Raw genomic sequence first — 13953 nt, 5'->3', positions numbered from 1 at the left:
CTGTTCTCTCTCTCTCTCTCTCTCTCTCTCTCTCTCTCTCTCTCTCTCTGTGTGTGTGTGTGTGTGTGTGTGTGTGTGTGTGTGTATTGACTGCAAGTATGTAAGTGCACCCATGTCATGTAATGCCTGTGGAGGCCAGAAGAGGCTGTCTGAGCCCCTGGAACTGGAGTTAAGGATGGTTGTTAGCCACCTTGTGAATGCTGGGAGTAGAACCCGGGTCCTCTGCGGGAGCAGCCAGTTCTCATAACCACTGAGCCATCTCTCCAGCCCCGAATTATGTTCTTTTATAGGTAATTTGAGGAGTAAGCCAGGGGAATCATCCAGTTTCACTGAATCTTGGGGTGTATATATTAGAAGATATTATAGCTAAGGTAAAATCTTTGAAAGTTTTCAACTCCTAATTGAGACTTGAACTTTGGCCTTTCTTTTCCTTGCACCTGTTACCCAGATCTCACTGTGGTTTCCCTTTGGTTCCCTGGTCCTTGTGATTCCCACTGAAATAATTCAGATGAGACACATAGAGTATAGTGCAGAAGACAGAAGGAGCTTGTCAGAAAATAAAGTAGGGGCACTCTCACAGGGTGAGAAGTGAGAGTGGCCAAAGGGACCTTCCTGGATGAAACACTCTCAAGGGTGACAGTGGACAGTGCCTACAGAGACCTTTGTGCCTGCCTACATACTGAGGTGGGGCTGACACTATTTTGCAAAGTCCCTGGAATGGACAGCTTCCTGCAGGGCATTTTCTTGTCTAGATTATTGACAATCCCATTTGGACGATAGTATGACTTTGTTCTTTACCAGAAAGCCTTGGCTAAATAGTAATCTTTTTGTTGTTGTTGTTGTTGCTTTGTCTTGTTTTTGTTGGTTGGTTATTTGGTTGGTCGGTTGGTTATTTTTTTTCTCCCTGTAGCTCCCAGCTGGCCCAAAACTCGCTATATAAACCAGGCTGGCTTCAATCTTACTGAGATCTGCCTGGCTCTGTCTCTTGAGTGCTGGGATTAAAGGTATGTGCTACCATGCCTGGCTTAAACAGTAATCTAATAATCTTTCTAGTAGTCGAGAACATCACATTTCCACTTAGATTCCACTCTTTTGATGAGTAATCAGAGTCCTGCAGTTTCAGTTCTAGGTTTCTACAAGCTGCTGATTATGAGGGAGGTATGTGTCCATCCTCAATGACCTTCATGCTTGCTAAGTTTGCTAATATCTGACCAGCTACCTAGCAAAACTGTTGAAGGAGGTTGGGCTGGTTAGCAATCATTTTATGAATACAATTAAAGCTCATGGGAAGCTGGAGAGAAGTGGTGGTGCTGTACCATTTATTGTGTGTGCATTGTTAGCCCAGTGTCTGACATGAGAAGGCAGTCAGACAACCTTGTTAAATTGAGCTGATTGGGAGATCCCCAGTACAGTGAGGAGGATGTTGGTTTTGCCATTTGCTTTTGTTTAGTTGCTGTTGTGGAAGCATTAACTTGATAAATTAGAACACATAAAAGAAGACAACCTGAGTTTCTTTTACCATTCAAAATGTCATGCTTAATGCTTCATAACTGGTTTAAATTAGCAGAGTTTGTTGTCTTTTCTGTCTGCTGAAGAACATGAATTTGAGTTACATTGAGATATTGGGGATTTGTTATGTTTATATGAGCAAATTTCATGAAGTGCCATTTGTTAGACATTTAAAGATGGAGGATTGTGGAGTTGCTTTTCCTGGGGTTGTGACAATATCACTCATCTGTCAGAACTGAATTGAGAGGGACTTTCTAAGACACAGTGGCGTCGATTAAAGGACTAATCTAACCAATCTGATTTAGGTGTTTTCTGGAAAATACAGCACACAACACACACCACACACACACACACACACACACACACACACACACACACACACAACTTACAATAAACAGAATAATTATTTTCAAATTTAATACTTTCAGTCAATTAAGCTAACCAGAAACAAAAATGAATGAAGAGATTTACCATTAAGTGGGACCCTTGGCTGTTCTCAGGCTCTCTGGGGTCTTGAAGTGCTCCCCCTCTGGGAATACACACATCACAGCCTGGTTCTAATCCCCAACCCATTTTTCTCACCACAGGATCCTCGCCCATGGGCTCTGTTCTGCTAAAGCCCCTACTTAACAATTAGCACTGTGTCTCCAGTCAGTCCTTCTTTTTTGTTCAGTTTTGCTCCTTCTACCTCTAAAATTATAACCTGATCCTTAAACCCTCACTAGAGATTGGGGCCTGCTACCTGCTGACAAGCCCATCTAAAGTCAGATTCCTGTTCTTCTTGAAGATTCTACTCTGGCCTCCATCCCCAGTTTTCTGCCTGTCAGTGTTTAGGATTTTGTTTTGTTTAGGATTTTCCTTAAACCAGCTGCTCAGAGGACCATCACCCAAAGACCATTCCTTTTGCTCTTGTACAGCCCCTTCCTGCTTCTGCGTTCCCTTACCATCCTGTATGCACCAAATCCTTTCTAGTCCCGGCACCTGCCCTATCATGATGCAGTTAACCAGGCCAGCACACTAATGATATGAAATATGCACATTTCTTTGGGAGGCAGACAAAGTAGAAGTGAAGAAGGCAGATCCAGAGCCAAGCTGCTTCAATTAAAAACAAAATCTCTCCCCTCCACATACCATCTACAGCTTGTCAATAACTGAAAAGTCTATGATTTTACTCTGCTTACAAGACAGCAAGTTAGTGGGCCCCAGTCTCATAGATGCTGGTAAGAGAGATACAAGGCTCTTGGATCAGTGACAGAGGGCAGTTTATTACTGGCAGGAAGAAAAATAATCAGAATTGCAGCAGTTGTGCCGACCCCTTGACCCTTTTAACTGCACACATAGCAGACTACTTTGCAGAAGGAGCCTCAAACAAAAGGAACCCAAATCCCCCTCTGTCCAGAGGGAGATATCATCTTCATTATAAGAATAGTAAATAATTCTTCTTTTTTTTCTCCAGGAGGGAGACAATACCCTTCCCTTCCAAGGCCAGTCACTGTGCAAATATCCTTGACAGTAGAGCAGTATCTCTATCTGTAGAATATCCTAGAATGAAAGAGTCATGAAGAATTCTCTCCCAGTAACTTCTGCAAGCTTTCAAACCTCAGTTCTCATATTAAAAAGTGGAACTACTGGTATATTTCTCCTTGTTAGGGTCAAATGAGTATAGTGCACACAAATGCAGAACGTCATGCCTGGTGCCCAGAATCATGCCTGGTGCACTGATTTAAAGGACTTAGACTATGTCAATTACTACTACAAACAATTATTTCTTGAAAAAGATGTAAGCATGTTTATTGAATTCTTTGTAACCTCTAGCAAATAGAGTATTACAGCTCACTGATGCTTCTAATTATGTGAACCACAAACTATCAGCACTAAAAAGTACCATAAACTTGGTGTTTTACAAATGAAGAAGTAGATTCAAAGAGTTTGTTAAATTTCACACAAAAAACCATTAAAAGGATAAAAAGGCCATCTGACTTAAAATTCCTATTCTTTTTCATTATACATAATATCTGGTAGAGAGAGTTCCGTGTTGGTATTACAAACTAAGTAAAGCAAGGCTGTGAGATTTTAGAAAATATTTCACATTCATTTCACCACATCCTTCTTCCTACTTTCCTGATTTACAAACCACCTTACACTTGGCCCAGAAGGCAAACTTAAGCAAAATAAATAGTGGAAGTTAAGTAATTAATTGTTGAGATGAGGATGCACCCTGCCCTGTTACTCCATGTTATGTAAAGTGGTGCCTTCCCCTGAGAGACTCCATTGTACAAGCAGCTTTTGATTCCATTTTGAGGATGAATGATGACTCTGCACTTGGATGGACATATGAACGGCACCATTTATTTGGCACTGCCCATTCAGCACAGACAGATAATATCTTATTCTTGGGAGTGGAAAGGTGCCTCTCCAAAATTTATTAGGGTGAATTAGGAATGTAGTGTACATGGGTATCTTAAAATTGTATCAGGAAAACCAAGCCCAAGAACTTATCAGATATGCCAGACCAAAGAGAGAGTATAACTCCTTCATCTGGACCTCATAAAGAGGTGGAGCCCACCACTGCAATGGCAATAGCCCCCACCACCCTGCCTTCTAAGACCCAAGGTGTGCATCAAAGGACAAAGAACTCCTGACTGTCCAGGGCCTTCACTTGGCTCAGTCATATTGTAAACAAGGCCTTCTCAAATTGCTGTTTGCCCATCCTCCTGTTTGCCCACCTGGACCTGCCATCCATCAGTCTGCCTGTTCTTTTATCTGGGCCTGGTCCCACCCTTAGCTTCATTTCATTCCTGAAGTTCAGCTCCAACCTTGACTTTATTATTGGCAGACCCAGCAGCTTCAGCTTCTTCTGCAGCTCAGCTTGGTTTGCTACCTTATCAATATGGAGATTCTAAGATCACTTTCCATTTCCAAGCTTTAGCCTCAGGTGTCTTTGAAACTCCTTGTATTTTTAATATTTTGCAGCTATAACATATAAGGTATAGAGAGAATATATATTTTCTATATATTATGTATAATGTGATATATAATATGTGATCTGAAATCTAATATTAGTAATTAATACTGGAATAAAAGAACCCTTGTTCGCTCTGGCCCAAGTTGTTAAGGAAAGTGGGAGTATATGGTAATTTGCTGCCCTTGAAACTGCTGTACCTTGTGAATTTATTGTTAGTCAAGAAATTCTGACATTATGGAAAGACACAGTGGTGTTTCTGTATTTCTTACATAGTACGTTCATGATAGTGGCCCATAGCTCCTCCTCTTCTTTATCCACATCATAGCCACCATCTCCATGATAGGAAAACAAAAACAAAGCCAATACAAAACAAAAAATCAAAACCAAGAAACTACAAGGAAAATGCATTGTATGTGTAACTGATGTTGAAATTGATCCCATTCTGGCCAAGGCAGGGAAATTCTAGAGGAATATCTGGAAGTTTTATGTCAAATGGTTCATGGCTTATGGGCAAACTTAGTAAAGCTTGAGGAGGAAGAGCAAGGAAAGGGAAGGAGGGGAAGCAGAATAACATCTGGTTCCAGAAGGCAGTGTGAACACACTGAAGAAATTTATCCCAAAATGATCTACAGAAATGAACTGGTTGGTTTTGTGTTTCTTGGTTCCTGTTCCATTTTTTTTCTCTCTCTTCTTTAAGAGTGAGGCTGTGGCTTTAACTTCTATGGAGCTCTGAAATTCCTTTAGGGACCTGAGGTCAGACACAAGTGTGGCTAGGTAGCCAAAGCAAGATTTGATAGGAAACAAATAATAATGAATGTATATTATTTTCTCATTAGTTTTCCTTAGTTTTTCATTTTCCTTGAAGTCACTCTCCACTCTGGGGATTGGGTTCTGGGTGTCCCAGAGGTGTCTCATGTGCTCTGGGTAGTCTGCAGTGTGAGCAATGTGCTGCCTCTGGTGACCACAGTGAGAACTGCTCCTGCCTGCCTTTGTTCTGTGCATCTTCACAGGGCACCATAATGGGACTGTGGGGTAAAGAGAGAGACTATGATACAAACCTGACCATTTCTTCTCACTTTAGAGAGTCCCAGAGAAGAGTCACTTATTCCTTCTATGTTGTGAAGAGTTCAAAGAATTAGCCCCTTCAGTTTTTACTTTACTTAGAATGTTCTATCTGCCTAGCGTCGCATATTCTGGAAATAGATAGTATTGAAAATCCCTAGATTTTGACTTCCTGATGAGAAAGACTTTGTTAAGGTCAGGCCCACCACAGTTGGGTTTTCTTCACATAGACAGAGTCCCTGTCAGAGGTGCCCAGCGATTCCCCATACAAGTTGCTGTAGAACCATTCTAGTTTCCTTTCATTCCTAATCATATCTACTTGGTAGTGGATCGAAGCGGAGCTCATTTGCTCAAGTCTACTAGGTCCTGTGACCATACAGTTCCCATTAGGTCCATCCCAACAGCATGCTTAAATCTGGTAGCAGACAGGCTATGCTGAGACCCCTGTTTGAGACACATGTGCACAGGGAGTCACTCATATCCTGTCAACCTCCGAATATGAATGTGGGCACAAGCTTCCAATTCCAGGGCACTTGACTTCATGTCTTCATTTTTCAAAGCAAAAATATAAATGCACCAATCACAGTTCCTGTGTTATAGCCCTCATAATCTTTTGTTTCCCTTTATGTCTTCATAGATGTGAATTTCCCAGTTAAAGACTGATTTTCACCATCTTAGAGTTAACTCTGACAAACATCCCCTCTGAAGTTAAGAGCTTATTATCAGTAACTCAAGGCCCAGCTCCTTTGGATGAAAAGATAGTATGTCACAGGCAGGGAATGTGTTTTTTTTTTTTTTTTTTTTTTTTTTTTCAGAATGGATGCTCTAACATTCTTAATGCTCTTTCTCTGCCCCAGGTGATGCAGATGTACCTTCCGTTCTGTGGAATCGCCATCTCAAATGCTCAGCTCTTTGCTGCCTCAAGGAAAGAATATGAACGAAGCAGGGTGAGTGGAAAGAGGCATTGCAGGCCATGCTCAAAACTATCTTTCTGGCTTCTGTGAGTCATCCTATCTTTGAAAAGCAGCAGATGATCTGTGTCTAGACTGGGAATCATTTTCCTTTGTGTAATCTTGCAATGACATGGCTGAAGACACCCTTTAAGCAATAAGCCAGATGGGTACAAATTCACTGTTGTTGTTTCTGGGGAATAGAGCTAGCTTCTTATTAAAAGGAAACTAATCTCACATCTGTATTATATGACAGCAGATGCATCCTTAATGCTTATAGATTTGAAACAACACAACTTGGTGATGTTTTCACAGTTCAGTTTCTTTAAGAAGTATACTTTGTTACAAACATGATTTCACTCTTCCTCCCAGATTTGGTTTGAATTGAAAGCTTTCTAAAGAGCATCACAAAGCATTTAGGACAATTATGCAAGCACTTTTTAATAGAATTATCAAGGAATATAAGAGGCAGTGGTCTCATATACTTTTAGGAGTTCTAGAATAAAGAAGTAAAAAAAAAACTGAAGCTCATAGAGCGTTAATGTCAACTAGAGATTAAATTATATTAAGCTCACTCTACATTTAAGTATATGAAAATCACTGTTACAACCTGGAAATATATTCAATAAGAAAATATTTTTAAATGTTTGAATACCTCAGCTAATCTGGTAATGAAATAGATTAAAATTTCATTTACCAAGTGTCCTAGTGTGTTTCTCCATTGCTGTGACAAAATACTCTGACCACTACCAACTTGGGGAGGAAAGGGTCACAGTTCATTAGGAGCCCAAGATAGGAACTCAGGGCAGGAACCTGGAGGCAGGAGCTGGAGCACAGGCCATGGAGGAATGCTGCTTACTGGCTTGCTCCCCTGGCCCCTGCTCAGCCTGCTTTCTTATGCAACACAGGCCCACCTGCCCAGGGGTGGCACCACCCACAATGGGCTGGGCCCTCCCACATCACTCATCAATCAAGAAGATGCCCCACAGATATGGCCACAGGCTAGTCCAATAGAGGTAATTCCCCAATTGAGGCTCCCTCAACCCAGGTGTGTCAAGTTGATACTAAAGCTATCCAGCACACCAAGTATTATGATAATGACTTTCACATTTAGCAGGCAGTGTTGACGAGACAGCCATCCTCCTTAGCAGGACCTCACACATCCTTACTCTGATTTTTTCATTTTCCCACTTATGTCTGCCACTGGTTTCCCTTCATTCCAGCAACATGATCCCTGACTTCTAGGAAGCAACCTGTTTGCTTTACTGTATCACACCTCTAACCCCAATCTCCTCTGCCTTCAATGCCTCAGGCCCACTTTTCCCTTTCAAGCCAACTGCCTTGTGTATCCTTCAGGACTCTGCTCAGCCTTCCAGTTAATCCCCCTTTCTCTACTTTCTGTTTTCCTTGTTGTATTGTGGGTATTCATCACACTGTATTATAATATGTAATGATAGCCTTCCTTTCCAAATGTATTATGAATTCCATAAGGGAAACTTTTTATTTTATTAGTCTTTGCATCCTTATGTATGCTAAAATTCAGTTATCTGTTCAACATACATATGTAAAATGTGTGTGTAATTCGCATCAAACATTGTCTGTCCAAAATCTCTGTCCTTATAGAATTTATTATTCAGTTGGAACAATAGATAATAGAATAAAAGATAAAACAGCATAATGCTAGATAGTGATCAGCACTACAAAGAAAAAGTGGAAGAATGGGCTAGAGACTAGCATGGAAGGATAGGTTGGACTGATGCTTATTTTCAAAGGTAATGAAAAGGTATATAAGATGACGAAAGGAGATGATGTTAGTAGAGATCTGAATGAAATGAGAAGTGAAGCCCCATGAAGATCTGAGCAGAACATTCCAGGCTGTGAATACAGGCAGGTGCAAAGGCCCTGTGTTGGTGGATAGGGGGAGCAGAGAGATAAAGGGAGAGACTGAAGGAAAAGCAACTGAGGATGAGGAGATGAGGGACCAGATGGTAAAAAGGCCTGTGGGCACATCAGGAATTATTTTTTCTAAGTGTGGTGGAAATACACCAGGAGATTTTGAGCCTAGTCCAATTCACTTTTTAAAGAGATTAGCCTGGTTTCCTTGGAGACAATGATGGACTGGGGAGGAGGAAAGAAGAAGAAGGAAATTGAAAATAGGGAGACGTCGAGAGAAGGGATAGACAGCACCAGGGCAGTGAGATGTGAAAGTTTCCCCTGCTGGTGATGACATATGCAGGGCTTGCTGATGTGGGAAATGAGTCAAGGAGACTTTGGGCTTGTGCATCTGGAATTGAATAAGGGGCCTACATTTGGAGGGGGGTGTGTGCAAATTTTTATTTGGGAACCACCAGCATTTAGGTGGTATCTAAAGCCAAGAGACTTACTAGGTTAATAAGAGGAAGAATGCATAGATAAGGGAAGAGGAAAGATCCAAGGATGAGCTCAGGAGTAGACTGAAAGGGAGGAGTGCAGATACCGGTTCCTTGCACATACATGACAGTAAGAACCAGGGCATATCTAGCTGTGTGGAATGTTTTGCTATCTGCTGAATTACTTATCATTCTAGATTTTCTCCTATTTTGGAGCTAGCCTTCACTGTCATTTGTAAAATTTTCCTCACTTGTTAGTAAAGCAGCAATTTTGAATTAGAAAAAATAAAATTACTGTAACATGATTCATCAGTGTGAGACTCCAGGAGCATTAGTCTCTCCTCTGAGAGGAATGTTCTTGTAGAGAGGTCCCAGAGGCTGTCTGCACAATCATAACAAATTGAAAAGTTAAATAATTGTTCAGTTAATATGATCCATCTAAAGAAATAATCTGGGTGATTAAGGAAATAATGTTTTCCCCTTAATAATATGGAATTTTCTTGTAATTACTCAGACAATTGTCTCACTTTTAATGTTGTCTTTGAATACAAAGTTATAGTGCATTGACCCCTTAAAGCAGCTTGCTGTCCAAATACCAAAGTGGTAGCCTTTACCTGGTATTCTCTTTGCTTTGGAGCAATATGGCCCTTAGTCACAGTCACGGACTTTCCGCAAAGGTAACACCTCCCCCACTCAGGACCTTTGGTTCTCTTTCAGTAGCTCAATAAACTACATTCATTTCATGGATCCCTTAACTCATTGAAATGCTTTTCTACCTGAATAGAGTTAGAGAAGAAATTTTGTTTCAAATGATTTCAGAACAAATCAAATTCATTCCTAAAGCTGAAAATTAATCATGGCCCTGGGATGTTGATCAAGACCCTGATGAATAGATGTGAACCTGAAGATGCATGAAGTCCTTTTGTGAGAGGTCAGACCTGTAATAAAACATCTTGTTTAATTCTATTGAATAAAACACAAGCCAATTCACTGGCCGTGTAATTCTCTGATTGCTCTGACACAAGAATCATTTCTACCACCTGTACATAGCCTGTTATTCTGAAAATTCTAAAAAAAAAAACATGCTACTAAAGATTCCAAATAAATATTACTTCAAAGCATAAATTGCAAGCTCACTTTGCTGGAGAAAGTGACATGTTATTGCAATTTAATTTCAAGATGAGTACACCATGTTCAACTTGCAATTTATTTTATTTTTTTCATTAACTTGAGACTTCTTTTTTGTTGTTGTTTTGAGACAGAGTCTTACTATGTAGCCCTGACTGGTCTGGAACTTGGCTTATAGACCAGTCTGGCCTCAAACTCATTCACTTGCCTCTGCCTCCTGAGTGTTGAGATTAAAGGTGTGTGATACCATGCCCAGCCAAGGATTTTTCCTCTTATATAGAGGGATTAGTGTGTAGATTTTATATATTTTTAAAGGCTTTAAACTTTAATTAATATTCTTCATATATATATTTCAGAACTCTATGAGAGATATGTGTTAATGAAAATGTCTCAAGTTGGGCTAAGAAGCTATTTTTCCTGGTAGTGAAGAAAGGCTACTTTGTAGTTTTCTGAAATAAATGTGCTCAGGAGAGATTAAAGTACTTGTTATTTATAAAATGTTGAATTTGTACCTAGTCACCTTGCAGAAAAGCCCCTGTACTGGGGAGAAATGCCTGCATGTAATGACTACACGATCCCAGGTGTACAGATGGGCCGTGTTCTCCAGTTGTATTTTTCAATTTGAAAGTATGTTATAAAGTAGAATCACTAAGCTATGCTAAAACAATCATAAATGCTTTAAAAATTAGTCACACAAAATATTTATGTTATTAGAGAAAATGCTGCATGGAGTTTTTTTGGAGGGAGGGAAAACTGATACTTTTCAGTCTTAACAGCCACCTAAACACACCATCTCTTTTCTCAGGCTCTGCTAGAGGTAGTTAATGACCTCTTTGAAGAACAGACTGACCTGGAGAAAATTGTCAAGAAAATAATGCATCGGGCCCAAACTCTGTTGAAATGTGAACGCTGCTCTGTTTTACTCCTAGAAGACATCGAATCGCCGGTAGGTTACCGTCCACTTTTCAGAGTCAAAGGCTGTGTGTGGAATGTAGTTGAGTTTATCTGTAACTAAACTTGTGAGCACAGCAGCTGTGTCCATGACTTTTCTACTCATGAGGTGACTTTTTATAAATGAAAGTTTATTTCTTTTAGATGTGTTTTCATTCTTATTTTGTTCTCACCTTGGAAACGTATACTCTTGAAGCGGATGGGGATCTTAGAGATTCATTCCAGCTCTGTTTATTTAATAGGATAAGCGCCAAGACACAGAATGATTCCCAGTAAGGGGTAGTCTAGACTGTGGTAGGGATTGTGCCCCCCCCCCCCTGCATAGAGCAGGAAGCAATTAAACCAGCAGGAAGAAAGTGTCCTCATCTGCGGGGACCTGGACAAACTGTGCCTGAACCTGCTAAGCTACCTGTTTTCTATAAAGGGTTTATCTTGCGGGGTTTCCAGATTCATATACGATTGCTTTGGATCCATAGAAACCAGTCCAGGGCAGCCCACACAGGGAAGGAAGAACCTCACTTTGCCACAGGGGCCCCTCATGTTTGAAAAGGATGCATCTTGGAGCCTCTGGCTTGCCACATCTTGATGATTTGTAGCCAGTTTTTAGGTTCTTCTCAGCCCTGGGACTGTTTGGGAGAAATCAGCTGGGAAAAAAATCCTCACAATAATATTGAAAATATTGGTCATCATCAGTCTAAGCTTTGAAAGTTAAATATCTAACTTGAAAGTTAAATATCCCCTTCAAACACCAGGAATTATCTAGCAATTAAAAGCTACTTTAATACCTCAGAGAATATTTTACCTTATGGTGCTTAGAAAAGAGTATTGTCTTTGTCTTTGCCTTTTGGTTTGTTTTCCTCAACAAATAAGAACCTGAGGATAAAATTTTAGTAAGTATTGTAAAACACTGACATATACACATAAATGCTTAGAACACACATACACATATCTTTGTGTTTAGAATGTTTAAGGGTATTTTCTCAGATTTTAGCAAGCTTAGTAATGTCTATTTGAGTGGGTGTGAGTTACATCCACCGAATCATGCACAAGCAATAGCCTTTCAAATCCTGTGTAAAATCAGCTAACCCTCAGGAGAGCAAGCACAAATATAGATAAACAGACACAAAGCGCTCATGTTTATGGAGTTCCTCTGGACACTTGCAAAGCACTTGAATTCCTTTATTCTCACCTTATGGATTAAGTATTATTCTCATCCTAATTTTATAAATGAGAAAAGAAGGCTCAGAGAGTTCAGTAATGTTCCAGAGTCACCTTCTCCACCCAGTGGAAATGTGCCCATGGATACCTGTCAGGCTTCAGGGAAGTCCTCACCAAACAAAAGCAACAAGCAACAGTTGTTGGGACCTCAGCTGCCGAGAGTTTCTGAGTAGTTCTGAGTCTCCTAGAGAGCAAGTAGCTGGAAGGACCAGGCTGGAATGTGGACCGGGGCAAGCTCAGTATTAGCTCAGTTGTAAACAGATGTGGCAGTAATTTATAGCAGCTGAAAGTGGCCATTCTTTTTAAAAAACTTATTTATTTTTATTTTATGTGTATGAGTGTTATGCCTTCATGTAAGGGCACCTGTGATGTGTAGTGCCCACAGAGGACAGAAGAGCACATAGGATCCCCTGAGTGGAGTTACGGACAATTGTTGGGTAGCCGCCATGTGGGTGCTCGGACTCCATCCTGGGTCCTCTGCAAGAGCACACAGTGCTCTTAACTGCTGAGCCATCCCTCCAGCCCCGAAAGTGGTCATTCTTACTCATCTTATTCAGCCTCATTTTAATAGTGTGATCTAGCTCTTTGCATATCAAAGGCAGATGATGGAAGCTGAGAAACAGCAGGAACAGTTACAGCTTCATGGTATAAAAGAGGGAGAGGATATTCAAACTACCACCTAAATGGAGTAGATGGTTTAAAGAAGAAAGATGCTGGCTTAGTACTGCAAGTTTAAAAAACTGTTTTTATTATCATTGCTGAACACACTGTGTGACTGTAAAGGTGGAGCTGCAGCAGAGAATGCCAAGATATTCCTCATCACTCTCTTCTGTTGGCATACATCTCTTAAAGTGAGGATGAGCTCTGCAATCCAAAGGATCAGGGTCTAGGGGTAAAAGTGAGCTGACAGTGGGAGGGGAGGGACAGGTAGATGAAGAAGGAAAGAGGAAGAGACATAGATGCCATTTTTCTTGGTACTGCTTTAGAAACCCAAGCCTGGTGTTGGGGAAGGCTGGCAGTTTGGCTGGGGTATGTTTATGTGGCATCACCACACAGAAGCCTGCCATTGATGTGATTCTCCTCCCATCAGAACTTTCTCAAGCCTTTGCTTGTAGGTGCTGCATTTTGTGCACCACCCTCTCAGAGGACAACAACACAGTCATGCCATGGACAGGAGAAGTAGCCAGGCTGAGGAGAAACTAGATTCCAAAGTCTAATGCTGTCACAGCTAACTGAAAACTGTGCCCAAAGTTCTTGGTCTAGTTTCTCCATGTCAGAATACTAAACGGACGGACTGATATTGAAAACCACTGTCATCTAGATTTAATGAGGGCAGCATCCATACACACAATTTGACTTGGTTTGATTGACAGAGATCAGACCCACATAAATGTCTATCCCCTCAGAAATGAGGAAACAAAAATGGAACATGACAAAATGATTTTCAGTTCCTGAAGTTCATATAGAAGAATAAACATATATGAATACATCCTTATTAAAAGGACAGCAAAGAACACTGCCTGTAAAGATGTTAAAATACACTATAAAATAGAGAGTCTAAGTCCTCATAAAGAAATAGCTAAACAGAAAAAATTCCAAAGACCCTGGTGCATAAGAATCTAGTAGATACTATGTTCCTACTTGGGGTTAGTATGTTAGAAGAGTTTGGACTTGGCAATGCTTTCTCTACTGCAAGTATTTCTACAGCAGAGGTATTCAAATAGCTATAAAGGAATGAATAGATGAATCCAACATCACCCAGCAAATCCAGAGTTGGATTACGCCTTTTCCTGCTACTTAT

General features: G+C 40.6%; 1 protein-coding gene across 1 annotated transcript in view; it reads left to right on the top strand.

The window, feature by feature from the left end:
- Nucleotides 1-13953, top strand: part of Pde11a (phosphodiesterase 11A) — a 456708-nt gene that overhangs the window by 173525 nt on the left and 269230 nt on the right. Inside the window, exons 3-4 of the mRNA XM_008855328.2 lie at nt 6394-6483; nt 10789-10929. Coding sequence (XP_008853550.1) covers nt 6394-6483; nt 10789-10929 — 231 coding nt within the window. The remainder of the gene's footprint in view (nt 1-6393; nt 6484-10788; nt 10930-13953) is intronic.

This window comes from Nannospalax galili, unplaced genomic scaffold (genome assembly GCF_000622305.1).
Source record: "Nannospalax galili isolate Female #2095 unplaced genomic scaffold, S.galili_v1.0 scaffold346, whole genome shotgun sequence".
NCBI lineage: Eukaryota > Metazoa > Chordata > Mammalia > Rodentia > Spalacidae > Nannospalax > Nannospalax galili.
Note: the sequence above shows the minus strand (reverse complement) of the source record. Positions and strands in the feature narration are given on the sequence as shown.